This window comes from Monomorium pharaonis, chromosome 5 (genome assembly GCF_013373865.1).
Source record: "Monomorium pharaonis isolate MP-MQ-018 chromosome 5, ASM1337386v2, whole genome shotgun sequence".
NCBI lineage: Eukaryota > Metazoa > Arthropoda > Insecta > Hymenoptera > Formicidae > Monomorium > Monomorium pharaonis.
In genome coordinates, this window is record NC_050471.1 from 8,643,104 (window position 1) to 8,660,571 (window position 17,468).

The 17,468-nt window shown below is 35.4% G+C and overlaps 2 protein-coding genes across 3 annotated transcripts in view; one reads left to right on the plus strand and one right to left on the minus strand.

Moving 5' to 3' along the window:
• LOC105830720 (mitotic spindle assembly checkpoint protein MAD2A) overlaps window positions 1–17,468 on the plus strand; it is a 212,624-nt gene that overhangs the window by 35,729 nt on the left and 159,427 nt on the right. The gene's annotated exons all lie outside the window — the stretch shown is intronic.
• The window catches only part of LOC105830721 (protein vein), a 359,320-nt gene that overhangs the window by 33,671 nt on the left and 308,181 nt on the right, over window positions 1–17,468 (minus strand). The window contains exon 5 of one of the 2 annotated variants that reach the window (XM_028192643.2): window positions 6,737–6,795. In XM_028192643.2, the coding sequence (XP_028048444.2) occupies window positions 6,737–6,795 (59 nt within the window). Of the gene's footprint in view, window positions 1–3,971; window positions 6,796–17,468 lie in introns of those variants that run through there. The other variant, XM_028192642.2, reaches the window with a different exon arrangement.

A 17,468-nucleotide genomic window follows, 5' to 3' on the forward strand; every position in this document is an offset into this window, starting at 1 on the left:
GCTCTGCTAGTTCCTACATTTCTTTCTCGTAGTATAGTCAAGTTACGTATTGATCGTATATCTTTGGAATTCAAATTAGTTTAATAAAACTCATTGTTGCGACTGAGAAGGAAATCCTTTGCAATCGCGCAGAAAACTATTTTTCTTGTCGCACCGGACAGCTTTAATATGGTGCACGTGTCGTCCATAGTATTCATACGTTTTATTCCTTCCCGCGGCGGACGTTATTGTGTGTTTTTCATAAAAATCTGTAGCGCACAAAAGATACTACCGTTGAGGGTGTCCAAGGATATATAATAAAAATACGTCGACCGGACGTAGTAAGAACGAGGAATGAGGGAACAGACGGGCTCGTTCGCATAAAACTAACAGGCATATGATCAAATTCCCGACAAAAAGGATTTCCTTCGAATATTCCTAAGGGTTTCCTCGCGTTGCTTGAATCATTGTCTCCTTATTAATGTTTTCGATTCAACAGAGACTAATGACATTGCAATATCATCACTCCGATTTCTACTCTCTCAGTATTCTAATGTCTTTTTTTAATATTTACACGAAGTTTTTAACATTTCGTTTAATGTTTCATTATTTTACAAATATTTTAATAAATAAAATATGATTGTATTTTAATTATATTAAATTTAGGTTTAATTAATTTTTATAATCCTATTATACATATATTTGCCACTTAAATAAATACATTTTTTTCGCGTATATTCTTATTCTGCGTTTTTTGTATTTATTGCAGCAATTATTTCAACTAATTTATCTGTCGAATTACGAATGTTCAGTTGTAATTATGGGTTAGTTTCACCATGGCAAAGAATGTCCGATAACGTAACATGTCCGAGAAGTTCTCGTTTCGCGGCTGATAATCAAAGCTATTCGCACTAAATGCGCGTAAGCAAAGTTTAGAGTAGGACGAGCCCGCATTTTCGATAAGTTTCTACCGATAACACGATCCTTCTCAGGCCTCCCTCGCCATCTCCCGCCGAAGAAAGTTGCTTCCGGGGCACGAAGTTCGATTAAGAGAAGCGTTTACGAGGATCGCTGTAGGGGCAGTTTAAACTTTATGTACTATAGAAAGAGAGAAAGAGAGCTAGAGAGAGAATTTTTTTACGATGAAACGCTCTTACGAAATACATTGTCAGGATCGAGAGTGAATATTCATGTATTCGTCCATAGTTACATCCCACCTGGCTCCGTTTCTCACCTTTTTCTCCATTCCTCTTTATTTTTCAACGATGATGATAACATAAGAGTTGCACGTCTGCTCCTTGTGTTAAAGATTCAGATCAAATCTTGAAATTCAAATTCAAATTCAAATCTATCCAAAACAATATCAGATTTTTAAATAATAAATTGTGTGATTGTCGGAGTTTAAGAAGTCAGCACATTAATAAATCCGTAAATTAAAACCAACAAACAAATGTTTTAACACATGACACTAATCTATGAATTGATTTACAAATATTTTGACTTAATTTTAAATCATTTTCAATAATGATGTGCTATAATATTGAAGTTGATTCTAAGAGAAACTGCAACGTGAACTGCGATCTGGAGCAGAGCCAGAAACCTGCAGCTAGTTTCATAACCAAATGTTCAGGATCACAGGCAAGCATCTAAGCGAATAGATTTATATGAGGATATAAATTATAATAAATATAATATAGTCAAAGAATAAAAGATTATACAAATTAATTTTGAGAATGATCAAAAAGATTTTCAAACTAATTCATTGAAACTGAATACAGGTCTTAACTACAACTTAATCCAACATTATGGCGCCCGAAGCCACTGAAGATGGATTAAAGCCAAAACATTTATAAATTTATTTGTATATTCACCAATATTAATTTGTATATTGTAACGTTTTGTAGATTATAGCATCATATATTAAAACATTCGTTTATTGGTTTCAATTTGCATATCACGCTGACTTTCTATAACTCACGTTAATTACGTAATTTAGAATCTGATTTCTGAAATATGAGGTACATTTTTTTCTATCAAGGAGATAGGTTACGTGAAATTAACTACAAGATATTTTTAAAAAACTCTGAAAATTAGAATTTACGTTTTGAAAATTGTTATTAAATTTAACTAAGTATGCTTGGTTAAATTCACAATTATCCTGTTTTGCAAGTAACATATGTCGAGAATATTTGAGCCATAAATGATTGAAAGTAAAATGCTATTTAACATTTATCTTTAATTTGTAATTAGAGACGCGTAAATCAATTTTTTTAATTATTAATTTAACAATATTTTATTTGTAAAGTTTTGTATTTAAATTGCGTTAGAATAATAATGCTAATTTTTTTACTATTCTACTTACTGTCTCGTTTCATTGATGTTATATACACGGTGCTTTTAAAAAGATTCATTCAGTTATACTGTAGAATTTTTCTTTTCATATTTTTCCACCTCACGAATTGAGCTGCCGCTTTGCTTTATCACCAGCTAAATGTGAATAAATGTACATGCCGTTTCCCCCTTGGCGTTTCTGTCCCCATCAGTTTTCACCCTCTTATGATTATCCTTTGACAATTTGGAAATTTATGTCGTCCCCTTACGTTATTTACGCATTGCTCCCTAGTTTTCCGCAAGAAGATACTCGGAGAGCTATTTCCTCGAAAGCAGAAGTGACTTGTTCTAAAACGACTCGTCGAGATGCAATAAGTTGCTGAAAGGGGCAACGAATTATGCCCTAAGTATGAAAACTTTTCTCTTGTATTTCCTTAGAGTTCTGTCCCAAAACGTTTTTCGCAACGGAAATTTTATCTTCTGCGAATGTGACAAAAGCGATCAATATGATATAAATACTTCGCAGTATAAAAGCAATGTATTATTCATAAAATGTTTCTGCTTTTTTTTGAAACTAAATATTTCGGCTTCTACTTCTTGCTATGAATATTTCCCTCGTTTGTATTATTCGTACGTAATAATAATATAATCAATGTGTGTGTGTGTGTGTGTGTGATCGTGTAAATGTGCTTGTAACATCGTAAAATGAGCCACAGAAATTCGATGATATTCAAGTTGTATAACGCTTAAAATTTCCATTGATGATTAAAGGAAATTAAAATAACATATAAATGTCTAAATAATGATGAACGTAAATTAGAACACAACAAAATAAAAAATACACCTACCTGTTCGAAGGCAACAGAAGAATTGACAAAAACTTTTGCCAATGATATAAGATGAAGCAAATGACGATAGTTATTTAAGTGAGAGTTCTTCCAAAAAAAGAAAAATAGCAAATGAATTATACTGAAATTTAATTATCGTATAATATTATATATTTCTTCTTTTTTTGCTCTTCTCTTTTTTTTCTTTCTCATTTTGAAACACGACTTTCTGATTTGTTTTATTTTAGATTTAAAATATGATAAGATAAAATATGATATATAGCATATATATATAGGAAAAATATCAAATTTAAGATGAACTGTTTTACTTACTTAAAATAGTTTTAAAAAATCTATGAAGATTTGAACTCGAAATATCCTCATTTATACGTTTATAAGGTCCTCTTTTTATGCATTATATTGTAAGAGTTAAATTAATAATCAATACAATCACATGAAAAATAATTCATTTACTTCTTTTTTAGATTTTAATTTTGTTATACCTATATCACATGGTCTTATCTTGATTATTATAAAAATGTATTTTCTATTTCGAAGCATATGAAAAGCACATATACATACAAACGAAAGTTTCTCTTCTTTAAAAATTTCCGAGATTATGTTTCGTTTGATTTTTGAATTTACATTAGAGAATTAGAAGCAAAAGATTTTGAGAGAGCTCTCCTAGCGTATTCAATCGTCATTGTCGTCAAGTGAGAAGCGGCGCAAATGAAAAAGAGTGCAGAAAGGTCAACAGAAGATTAAAAACAAAGGCAGTTACCGGTGGTGACGTTTAATCGTAAATCAATAAAATTAATGAATTAAATAAATAAATTAAAAATGTTTATACACATATTTATAGATATATATAATATATATAATATAATATAAAACATAAATAGGGTCCCGCGTGCGCGAGACTGCTGGAGCACAGCGCGCATCCCACGCTCCCCTACCGTACGTTCACCGTTTTCACTCGGAGGGTCGTTGTCGTCGAGGTTTCTGACGGATGAGATCATTATCGGTCTTTTGATATACCATTTTTCCGAAGATTCGCCCGACACAATCTCCGTCTCACTGATACGATATTATTACCGCTTCATTTTGTGAGCTTCTCAATTAGAACGGAAATGAATGGATACACCGTCAATGCTTCTCCACATCTTGTGCATTTTAAGGACGGAGATTTTCGAGATCAGATTTTATTATACCTCTCAAAAACCTCTCGACCGACCCTCCTGCGTCTCTATCCTCTCATCGAGACGAGATTTCATTGTCGCACTCGCGAGTTTCTCCCTTCCGCTCCCCCCCTCTCTCGTTCTCCTCCTTTTACCTTATATCTCTACTAGCCTAATGCATTACACTATCGTATTTTACATTAAATCGTTTTTGCCCGGTGGTCTCTCTCTCGCGACTCGCTCGCTGACTGGCCAGTTTTCTTCTCCTCCTTTCGCATCATTTTTCTATCTATAAATTTCTAATTTGCGATTGAAAGAAATTCGGAAATGCTGCTGTAACATCTACTGTTGGAAATTGTTGATTGCCGGTATAGAATTTATTTTCTCGATTGAAATGTTGTTACGATACTATCATACTCTTCATTTTAATCGATCATGAATAATCAATCATCACATCTAAATGTCCATTGAGAATATTTTTAATTCGCGATTCGTTAGAAATTTAGTTTTATAGACTGCCAAAAATAGTATTGTCCTAATATGTTTTTTGCTGATCATTATATAATAATTATTATTAATTATCATTATTATATAATGATCAGCGAAACACATTAGGGCAATACTATTAATAATAATAATAACTATTAATTATTATTATTATTAAATATGAGAATATTTTTGTATATTCTTTTTAATATTTTTTCAGCCAAGTTTTTTTACAGTACTAAAACTTTACTAAAACTTTACCTACGCTTGCTTGTATCTTAAAAACATAAGATGAAAAAATTATAAATTGGGATCCTCTCTCAACGCTCAATATATTATTCGGAAATTTTGCTGGGTTTCCAACAGCGACGAACATGCAACGTGGCTTAGTTTCTTAGCCCGCGATTTCAATAAAACCGAGCCGTGGAATAATAAAATTGTTAAAAAAGAGAAAGATAATCGGCTTGGCGAAATGCAAGTTTGATTCGTAGAAACTATTTTCGGAGGCGGTTTCTTCCCTCTTTTTTCTCAAAAATAATTTATAACTTTTCCAACATTCCATACGTTCACTCGTACTTTTTATCTCAAGCTAATTAATTCTTAAGAAGAGAGCTTTAGCAGATCGAAATATGAATTATATATAAGATGTACGAAAATAAAAAATCGTACTCTTCCTTTAACTTTTATCCTTCGCCCTTATATCGTTTCACGGCGCAGTCTTATCGAGTATCGAGATTCGATACTCTTGAGCCACTCAGGCCACACATATGTCAATCGTGGCTTGACTGTGGCTTTAAGAGAAAAGAATTTGTTGAGAGGAGGAGTGAGGGCCCTTCAGGGCGACAATCTGTCGTCGTCGTCGTCGTCGTCGCCGTGGTCGCGCTCGTCCTTGAACGAGACCCTGGGCTCTTTGGTATTGTTCTCCCGTTCGCGGAGACTACGGAGAAGTGTGCGACACAAACCGCCACTGCGGCGCTTCCATGTCGCCGGTTCTGGACGGTGTTTTTTTTTTTCTTTTCTTTAGGTCAAGCACCGCCGTTCGAATTTACGAATAGTCGCTCGAGAGCGCTCCCCCAATGATACCACGCCGAAAAGAGCATTGGGAGAGTCGAGAGACCGCGACGCGTCTCTCCCCCGTTTCTTTTTTTCCTTTCTTCTCTTTCACACGCTTCCATACGCTCATTTGCACATTCATGATCTCTCGCACGGTCGTCCATTCTTTCTGTCATTTCCACATTCTCTCTTTCTCCTGCCGAAGAACTTTTCCGCGCGGAAGCGCGAGTACGTCGCGTAATGACGTTTTCTAGAAAGAAAGTGCTAGTAATAACGCTTGAAGAAGTGAAACAAGAAAGTGAGAAAGAGAATAAAAAGGAGAAACAAGAGGTAAAACAAAAAGTAGGGTAGAAGAAATATTCACACACACAAGAGAAGAAGAATGAATAAAAATATATTAGAATAAAAAAGAAGAGCAAGAAGATATAAAAGAAGAGAGAGGAAGAGAGAGATAGAGAGAGAAAATAAGGAAAGGGTGTATAAGTAGCGTTAGCCGTAAAAATTGAAGAAGGTACGAATGCCCGGTCCAAACTACTTTGGAACCTAATCTGTCCTTATATAAAATACGTAGGACTCGCCCTAATGCCCGAGATCGATACGGATACGAAATTTCTAATTCTTTGTTCTCGATTTCTCCCCCTCGTCTAATCGTCTCGCGTCCGTGTCCGCCTACTTTTCACGCGATTTTCCTTTCTCTCTTTGGTCGCGCGTTGGCCCTCTCACGACTCTGTCTCGTGGGTTTCGTACACCGCAGTACACCGCGAGGGTAGAAAAAGGTCTACTCATGGTTAAAAAGGGCCCCGCGCGATTATCGCTAGCAGTAGTACGAGGTAGAGAGTCCCAGCTTGCAGGAAAAGGGTGCCCTACGCCGGTTATACACACTTCCGGTGCTGCTGACGTCCTTCGTCTCGCACCGCAGACCCGTGAAGCCCTCCGCGCATCTGCAACAGAAAATTCGATCACATCGGTGAAGGATTGGTTTGCATCGAATGTGATTATATTTTGTAAGATCGTGTAGTAGACAATAGAGAACGGAGAACAGAAATAATATTTTTTGTCGTATGCTATAGAAAAATATTCCTTAACTGGGCAGGGGATGTAACGTTACCTGATTTTTAATTCATCTTTATCTAACAAAATTAAAATTATTTATTCACTTTTTAATTTTAACATTTTTCTCTCCATGTTCTTCTCATTATTCTTTCATTAGATTAATTTTTACAACTATCTTCGTGTATCCTATAATTAACAAAGAAAAATCTATATCTTATACATAATTTTTGAAAAGCGAATTTTCTCTCTATTTAATAATAATATATATAATATTTTATAATTATTTATTTACTTAATCATCTTAATTTTAATAACCGTTCTGATCGGACCGTTTCGTCGTCCGCGATGAAATTTATCGTTCGTCTCGGGATTTTTTTCGAGCGAGCGTAAGTGAAACGTGAGTTTCTTAATTTAACTAAATGTATGCGTCGTATCAGAATTCGTTGCGACGGCGGTCTGCAAAAGTGCGGGGGAGACGCGGACGGAGACGACGGCGGCGGGGATTTTGGAGGAGAGACAGGCCGATGCGTCGTTTCTTTGGAAAAATAATGTTATGCCGTCGTGTCGTGGCTATTTAAAGACCGCGGTTAACTAACCGCGACGAGACGTTCGAGGAGCCACCGCGGGATTAAGAGTCCGGGCGTTCGCTCCGGGTGTGTCCGGATAAATAAATTATAGCACCAGCGACTTTTCCTCTTACCAATTTTCCTCGTGTCTTTCATTTTCCCTCTGGCGCGCAAGCCATTTCCTCGTCTTTTAATTGCAAACGTCGTCTGTCGTTATACTCATTACGTCGTTGTGCGTCGGACTGTCGATTTCTTTGCGCACGGGGAAATTAACAGCGTGTAAAGACGCATTTCGTAAAAGTTCGACACGCGCGTGGCGCGAGTCTCATATTGAATTTTTTTTAAAAGTGCAAGAGGCTAGTTCAAAAGGGTTAATCTTATTTAAAGTAAATACCTCGTTACGCAAGTACAGACGCATAAATAACCAGCCGATAATCGCGGTCTTTTTTGGCGGAATCCGTGCATCGGGCATCCTTAATTCGGCACTGCCGACCGCAATGGAAGCCCGGAGAGAAGTCTACCTACCTCTGCCGTGGTGTCTGGATGTTCGGCGGCGTGCGATAAAGCGTATTTTTGTCACGACAAATTTGGAGCGTCTGAGTCTTGGCACGTCGTTTTTATTTCGCGAAATCGCGTGCATAGGTAAAACGAGAGCGGGGAAGAAAGAAGAGAGAAGGAGAACAACGGAGACAGGAACGGAGAGAAAGAGAGATACACCGTTCCAGAAGTGTCGCCAATGAGGAGAGGGGAGAGAGTTACGTTCTTCGAGACCATGTCTCTTTGAGCGTCGGGTTCGCCACAAGTATTTGTCGTGCACGTACAAGCACCATGTTTAGCGCTGTATTAAAAACAAAAAAAAATAGAAATAAAGAGAGGGAGAAAGTGACAGGGGACATATGTTAAGGGGTTAACGCGATAAGTACGCTCAACCACAGGGTGACGAAAACCGCGTTGACGACAGGTCACTTTAAATGACGAACAAATGTCAAATGGACAATTTATTCGCGTGAATTGGGAGATCGATCAAATTAGATTTTGTTGCGAGTTTTTCGACGCTGCCTTTGACGGGATTTACGAGCGTTTACGTTAAACACACCATCCTTTTCAGTCCACCGGCTGAATTTACTACCAAACGAAATAAAACAGTGGCGTAGATAGCACAATTTATTGTACCATTCACTTAAAGCCATTAACGTGTCCCGCTAACTTTGCTCCCGGAGTAATTGACCCTCCATTGAGATTTATAATCGTAATCATGCGTGTATTCGCTACGTCTCGGGCAACTCTTTTACACGCCGTCGTAAAAACGACTCTGACTTGTGAACCGAAACCCGCAGAGCCGTTAGTCTATTTGCGAGAATTAGTCTGATAAGACTCGCAGGCAGTGAAGTTCGAGTTGGGTAAATCCAAACTAATGTTTAAACTGAAATCATGATAAACTCGGCCTGTACGAGATACGTTATAAAAAACTGGTAAATAAATACATCGCAATGCATAACGTAATGCTATTTTTTATATTCTTTTATATATGCTATTTTTTTAAATATTATTTTTAATTCGTTATGCTTTAAATCATATTCTATTTTTCTATGAGTATCATCGTTTACGCACATTAACACATTTTTCCAAATGTTTCTTCAAGATTCATCCTCCGCAGAACTTTGATGAAAATGAGAGAAGTCACTAAAATTCATATGTTCAGAACCGTTAACTTAAAAATTTCTCGTGTTTCCGTCTTTAAAGTACTTTTATGAGCGGGCGGAAATGAAATAGTCTCGATCACGGAATGTCTTGCACCGTTAAAAATCGATTTTTCCGTTGATAGATTTTATGGGAGCGCAATTCTCTTGGTTGCATCGGCCGTTTGCGTCACGACGACGGCTGCGTGATGTATACTGAATTTAACTCATAAAAAATTGTGAATTAACGTGGTTCGTTATTTCAAGATCATTGATAGAATTACGAGAGAGCCATCGGTTTTCTCGTGTGAGCACTCTTTCTAAATATCGATTAATATTTCATTTCCTGAGGACTCATTATGTCACGAGCTTTTAACAAGGTATTATTATCGCCTCTCGAGAAACCTATATCGTGATGATTGCGGTGATATCAAAGCTCTTTTTTGAATTGAAATTGAAAACTTTGTTCAGTTAGGAGAATGTATTTTCTCTGTAATATATTATTTTCAAGAAATTTCATATGAAAGGTATACCGCAGTAGGAATATCTCATATAATCTTGTATAACAAGCAAGGAAATTTATTTTATATAACATTACTTGCGAGCATGTATAATTAAAATTATTCTGCAGTATGGCACATATAATATTAAATTTATTAGTAGGTTATATTCCTGAAAATCCACATTAATGATTGAATGTAATTTAAACATTATATTTATTTAATTATTTGAAAATGATTATGTAAAATGTTATGTTTATATAAAATTATTTATATAATATTTAATTATCTAATATTCAGAAATGTGATATTTCTTATTATCCTCAACATAGATTCATTTTATTCACATAAATATAAGATGGTTTTTATGTAATTAAAAGTTATTAAGCGACTGATTTGATAGATTAGACGATGAAATAGTATATAATGATCGTGAGAGTTCAACATTATCGCCAATCTTTATTAATGAAAAGCGATATTTTAATTGAACTAATTATCGTTGACATTTGTGATAATTGAATATCCTCATTTCATAATGGCAATTCAACATTAATGAAATACTTTTAGACTGCATCCACAAATGTTCACGATATATTCTTTAAATCATCTAAGTGAACATTTTATTTATACAAAGAAAAATATAAATTAATTGCAAGACGATATGTATAGTATTATTCAGAAAGGTCACATTTCTTCTTGAAATAATGAAACCTTTGAAAATTAAAAGAAATTTTAAATAAATTTAAAAAAATTTTGCATTGTAATAAAAATTTGTGTAAAACGTTTCCGAGAAATTTGATTTTATTATACATATATTCTATTCTGTCATTTAATTAAAGATTAGGGGAAATTTTTTAGTTTTTGGAATTCAAAAATATGGAATTATTATTCTTTTCTCCTTACTATCATTAAAAAATATTTAGTGTTTCACTCTGTAAATAATATACTATGTTTAAGTGATAGCTTATATAATTAATCTGAGAAAAGTATGACAAGACGAGAATTTTCAACGTTGTTGCAGTTATTAAAATAAACTAACCACTTTATTTTAACGACATACGGACGAAATGCACGCGGTACTTTTCGTGAATTAAGTTAATTTTTAGAGAAAACGATGCTTTAATCACATTTAAGCCTCGCAACGGTGTAATGGCGACAGGCGTCGACGAGATGCACGTAGTTTACAGTAATAACTCAAAACGTTTTTCCGCGTGACACTACGGATTAAGAATAAACAAACCGGACAAAAAACTAATTAAAACCTAGAAAATCCGTGAGAAGAGCGCGGAAGATATTCCGACGAATGCCTGTCTTTCTGCGCCTGTCTGAATACAGTCGTTTTCCTTTTTCTCGGTATTAATTAAAAGAAGCACAGCAATTCTAAAGAAAGGCGAATCGCCTTTTCCGAGGCCCGCATTTAAACGCGCCTCCTTAAAGAGGCGGCTTTTCTTTTATACCTAATATTTTTTTGTGACCATGATAAAAAATTTTAATTGCAGTTGCAATAATGTTAAGTAAGTAGATTTTTTAGATATACAGTATATTACAAGGAATATTTTGAGACTGTATCTCTTTCATATGAAATTTTTCATGTACATATTTGTATAATTTTTTGTAATACTCTGACGCAAAGCTTAATGATAAAGTTTTATCAATAGTTTTTGTATTTGTTGTGAATATCACATATAAAGTAAAATCGCTAGATATCTCGACAAAAATATTCAATATTTTGTAAATAATGATTTAATTTGGAGTAAATATGTTTAAAGATTAAGATGTTTAAATCGAGTATTTAATACATCTTTAATTGCTTGAACAGACCTTTTTATACACGAATATATACGTTCAAAGATTAATGAAGGCTAATATTTATAATATAAACAAGAGCTAATATATTAAAGTCTCTTATAAATGATTGATACCTTCAATTATGAAAATATTGATTTTACATTCTATATAATAAAATAATTCTATGTATACACAATATAATAAAATAATTCTATGTATTGATTAAATTAAATAGCTTAGCTTATCAAGTAAAAAATTGAATATATTTTGAAACAATGAATTTATAGATCTATGTGTTTATTAACACTTTTTGATTGATTTTGTAAAGTCCATCCACTAGTCATTTTCGTTTTAATTTGTAGTTTAGACAAATTTTGCATGCCTAGAAAGTTCCATATTATAAGTCATGCAAATATGAAATATTTATTTATGGCCTTTGAATACCGTTCTCTTTCTTCATTTTTCTTGTACAATTTACACACATTAAATTATTTTATTAATACAATCTCCTTTTCTTTTTCACATTTTCTGGGACATTCGAATGTGTTTACTTACGTGAGTTTGAATGCACAAGAGAACAATTCTGGCTATAATATACGTATTTTATATCGAAACAGCCTGTAAGTCGCACTTTTCCACCCTCGCCCGTGCACTTACTTCTCGTGGGGCAAACTGGGTTACTTAGTTGCTCGTACAGCAGCTGCATCCACACTTACCGCGCATACAAACGTGATTCAAGCAAATCTACTAGAGATCCTGTTGCACCTGCATCTTCCTTTTCTTTTATCTTTCCAATCTCGTCGTCACTCCCCGCTCTTTCTTGGCCTCACTTTTCGTTTCGGTTTATTTTTCCATTCTTTGCTCTACTTTCATACTTGGTGTCACTTTACGGGTGAGAATAACTAAGAGGACTTTTATTTTTTATTTAATTTCGAACGCATTAGACGAAGATATTTAGGATGAAACTTATGTTCTTTAGACACAAATAAAACTTGGACAAAATCGGGTTATTATTATATATCTATATATATCTATAAAGGACTCAGATGTCGTACGAGAAAATAGATACAATATTTTTGACATTTCCGTTCAGAAGAAATCGACTTCAATATAATGGTCGAATTTTTGATACTCCTTTTTCAACATCCTGAGTATATATCTGAGGTTTATTCATCGCTGAGGAGTGGAAGCTAGGTGCAAAGCTAAGTCGTCAAAGGGTGCCAGCTGGCGGGACAGGATACCGTTTGGGAAATTGGGACGTCGAGCGACGGTGCTCGCTCTCGATCATTTTCCAACATCGTGTGTCGACTTCCTCCCTATGAAGGCAGATGGGAATGTAGGGCGATGGTGGGAAGACACGATATCTCCCCGGTGCAGTCTCAACCAGGAAGTTCGAACGGCCTTCCAGCTAAGTCCAGTGGAACTTGAATTAGCTTGACTGTAGCCAAGCAATGACCGCGAAACTTGATTCGATGCGGGGAGGAGGGGGATTCCGTTGATGAGCGGAGGCGTCTTAGGAATTTAATTTCATCCACCACCAGTTGTTGAATCGTGTAAGCCCGCAATAAAGGATTAAGTAACGTATATATCGTTAGATCTTTTCAGTTAGCGGCGAAGATGTGTCTTGTGCTTGCTATTAGAAAAAGATTTGAAATTGTTTCGCTCAATTTATGTCGCTTAATCTTCTTTTAGCAATGTAATTATATTTTTATTTGTGCTATAAAAATTACTGAAGAGACAAAGACAGGTTCTTATTTATCAAATTGTAAGAATTGTAAACTTAATGTTTCGTACAGTCTTTTTCAAGATTTAATTACAGAGTGAAATAAATCCTTACATTCACGTTTATTCAACGTCTAGATTCAAAAGTGCAGAAGAAAACGCATTCGCTTTTCTATTTTATGAAATCGGAACTGCTTTATACATTTTATGTGACACGCGTGACGATTTCGTAAGCAAAGTTCGTACCTTGTACGCCGTTCACGTCGGAGCTGTTGATCCTTTCTAATCAATTAGACGATCTAATTAATTATATACGTCGCTTACGAGAGGTCTTAAGGTGAGATTTACGTTTTGCACGAGGATTCCTCGAAATCGACACTTTGTATAAGAGCTTTATGTGTATCGAGGGGAAGGGTGGGTCGCTTGTATAGTGCCGTGATATATCACGGTGTCGAAAAAGTTTCCCGTAACTCCGGTTACGGGAAATGTGCGCTTTCAATGAGAACACTCGGCGAAAGAATTCCGTAGGTGTTCGGGAAATAAAAGCGCGCGAAGCGGAAATAATAGCGCGGAAGGGGAGCGGCACGTGTAAAGGCAAAGGAAGTGAAAATTTTACGGCGTCTGACTTGCGATCGCACCGAGAGAGCGCGTCCACCGTCCGAGCGAGCAACGCTTCTCTGCCTTGAAGAAAGCTTCTGCGCGATCTTTCTCTAATTAATTAGAGACGCGTTTAATTAAGTTAAATGGCCGGGTTTTGCTGGTTGGGCGGCGTAATGAAACTACGAACCCGAGACTACCACGGCGGTCGTCTAACGACGTGTACAATGCATCAGTCGTTTGTGTTTATATTGGAAATGTTAGACTGAAATGGACGATAGTTGGTGCTGCCGATAATCATTATATCTCTATTAAGCATGTTCTAAAATTTAAATTAACAAATGCATATATTGCAAAAAGTTTTTAATTTTTTTTGTTTTATTTTTATATTAGAATTATATATATATGTATATATATCTATTTCGTATAGAAAAGTAATTAAATTATAAAATTGATGATCGAATTTGAAACCGTTTTGCTTAATCAAATATATTCTCGAATGAAATTTTCTCATTAATTAAATCAAAAAAGCATATAATTAGCCGTACTAAGAATGAATCTCGCGAACGTTCGAAATTCTCAATCTGACGACGAACGCGACGAATCAATGGCAAAAAAGGCATTCATCGCTCGTTACATCGAGAAGCACTTTAATTCGATTGAGCTAATGTGCCGGATAATTTTGAACAACTATCCGCTCTCGCTAAGACAAGAGCAATACTTCGGTGAAGTTTCTTACAGCTAATTCTGGTTTAATCTTTTTTTCGAAGCCCTCTTATAAAATCACAAACTATAAAATTCTGGTGACTCATTTGCAAAAATTCACGCATTTTTTTTTATTAATACAGAATATTATGACACGGGAATTAAAACGAAGTCACATAATATCTCGCTTATATGAAAAAAAAAAAAATTTAAGTACGGCAATCGATAACAGTATTTTGAGATTTTCGTATTGATCTCAATTTGTTATACAGATTTTTTCACACTTCGAATAATAAAGACAGAAGGATAAATATGATCAAGATTCTATATAAAATTTTAAAATAGAAACAAGAAGGTCATAAGATCATCAATAATCGCATTGATTTTTAATTAAAGACAACTTTAATCGAAGAATTCTTACAAGCCGTCTGTTTTGAGAGAAATGATAAAGATATGATATTTTAGAATATAAAATTTTAGACTGCTACCATATTTTTATGAATAAGAACATTTAACATCAATCTAAAATTAAAACAATGAAACTTTTTAAACTTTTTGATACAGAGTAAAGCGAATTTTTCCACTTTCTGTAAAAGTAAAAACCAAATATTTAACTTGTATCCCTTCTTTAGTGTTTTATCTTAGAGTGAGTATCTTAAATATTTTAAAATTTGTTATCAAATTCGTATGAAATAAAATTCATTATTAATATATCAAATTTTTAAGGCCGTACAATATAACTCAAATGTAAATTTAAAACGTGCAAAGATCAACCGCGATAAATTCGCTTCGGAAAGCGCATCGTCGAATGTAGCGAGACTGCGTATTTCTTCGCTGCGTTTCGCTGATATTTCGTTTTCGCCCCACGAAGTATGTTCGACGAGTATGTTCAATCTTCTGAAGTTGTTTACACGACTGACAGGGTAGCTGCCGTGGGTAGATGGTAAAGGCGGATTTTTGTCGCGATTACCATTTATTGGCACGTCTTGAAGGCTCGTCGCGGCGCGCAGGATCGCGGTGCTTGCGTCGGACAGCTCTATTTCCTTAAGCGACGGCTGGGGGTAGTTAGAGGGAAGTGGAAATGTCAGGTAGCACCAAGCTGGCTGAGCCGAGACCCGAGCGGATGGTACTAGGCGAGAGACCCGGCTCAACTTCCGCCTCCACGTGCGTTGGCCACATATGTCACTGAAACTAACTTTTGCGAGCTCTCGCTCTCACTCTCCACCACCTTCCATGTCGTAGTCCTCCTTTGTCCATTCTACCCCTTGAGACTGCCCACCGATCATGGGATGACCGTTCGAATCGCAGTACTTCGGTCCTCGCCAGTAGTAAAGCTTTTGCAGCGGTGGAAACAATCATTTACCGCGCTGCTTTTGATATATGACCGCGAGGATATAAATGTATAACGCCCGGCGTAGCCGAGAGGGATTATATAGGGTGCCCCAAGCGCATCCGTCATTTCCTCTAATCTCATAGTGATCCAGATTGTCATTGAACACTTTAATAGTGCTGTTGTATAAAGACGAGTTAAACAATCTTATTCAAAATTTATTTTATTTTATTTCTAATTTTCGGAGCGAGCATTAATTTTATTTTTTTTTTAAGCAAAATATTTATCTGCACAGTTTTGTTAATAAAATACTAAAAAGAATTGTTTAAACGATTATCCTTTAAATTTTCGTCGTGGAAAAATTAGTCTCAAATATTATTTGTCAAAGAATCTAATATGAGAAGCAATAAAGTTAGAATAACTTGGCTGATTGTAAATTGCGACACGTGTGAGATCGTAGATCATCGGTCTTGGTGAAACGCGAAGGGGCAGAATTGTAGATCGCAGCTGATGAAACGTTTCCATTCGGAGCGATGCGTTCACCATGAAGACGCGTGCTGCGCGGTATAAGAAATAAATCACATGTTTCCACGTGCGCGCTTGTGGAACGCGCAATGCGCGAGGCGACGTAATTAATTAAGGCGAATCGCTTCGGATTGTTCGCGCGTTTTACACTTGGCACGCTGAGTAATGGCGCTGTTGATTAATACGTCCTGCAGATGTTACTGCGACGTAAACATTAAGACTTTGTCGTGTCTGCAATCGCATTATCATCCTTAACAGGCTTACCGAAAGGAAGGCATAATGTTTCCAGAAATGATCAAGATAATTCAAAAAGTTTAAATATTATGTTTATTTGATATATGTCTAAACTTTCTCTGTCATGACAGATTTTATTTCTGTAAAATGCCTATATTGTATTAATTTTCAAAATTTACGAACCTCTACATCATTCACATATATTTTAAAAGGAGAGAATAAGTTACAAATGTATACAAATTATTACATACTTGTGGTTTTTAAAATCTTTCACGATTTTTCTATAAATCCTTTAATCATTTTAAAGTCGATTTTGGAGTTAAATTCTTTTCTTATGAGATAAGAATTACAAATAACTGTTTACAATTCAATTATAAATAATTGTTTATAAAAAAAGTCAACTTTAAATTTTGTTTTAGAAGAATCAATTAAGAAATTCTGTGAAGCACATTGTCTCTCTACATATAAATTATTTCTTCATATTACTTCGTATTACTTCATATTGTTTTATATTATTTTGCAAAATCTAATTCTGTCAAATTAAAGAATTGGTTTATTTAATCATTTTTCATTCTTGTGCATACAATATGACCGACTGGAAAATCGATATTTTACTCTCGAAGCGAGGAGAGTTAAAATTTTATAACTAGCGCGAAAGGGGCAGTAGCGCAGTAGTTGAAGTGATTTCCATTTGTTACGAGAAGCGCGATCCGTAGGGATGCGCCGATAGCATCCGGTCTGTGTCGTTTTTATTAGGGCCGCTCCAGAATCCAGATCTGTTTCCCGCTACCGTCCTCGTCCCCTGCGATCCCCGCATATTCCACCTTCCCGGATGGTTCCTCTCTTTTTTGCCGCCGATCACAGTGGAGCGCGCATAACGTCGATAGTCGGCCGTTATTCGACCATAAATTCCGC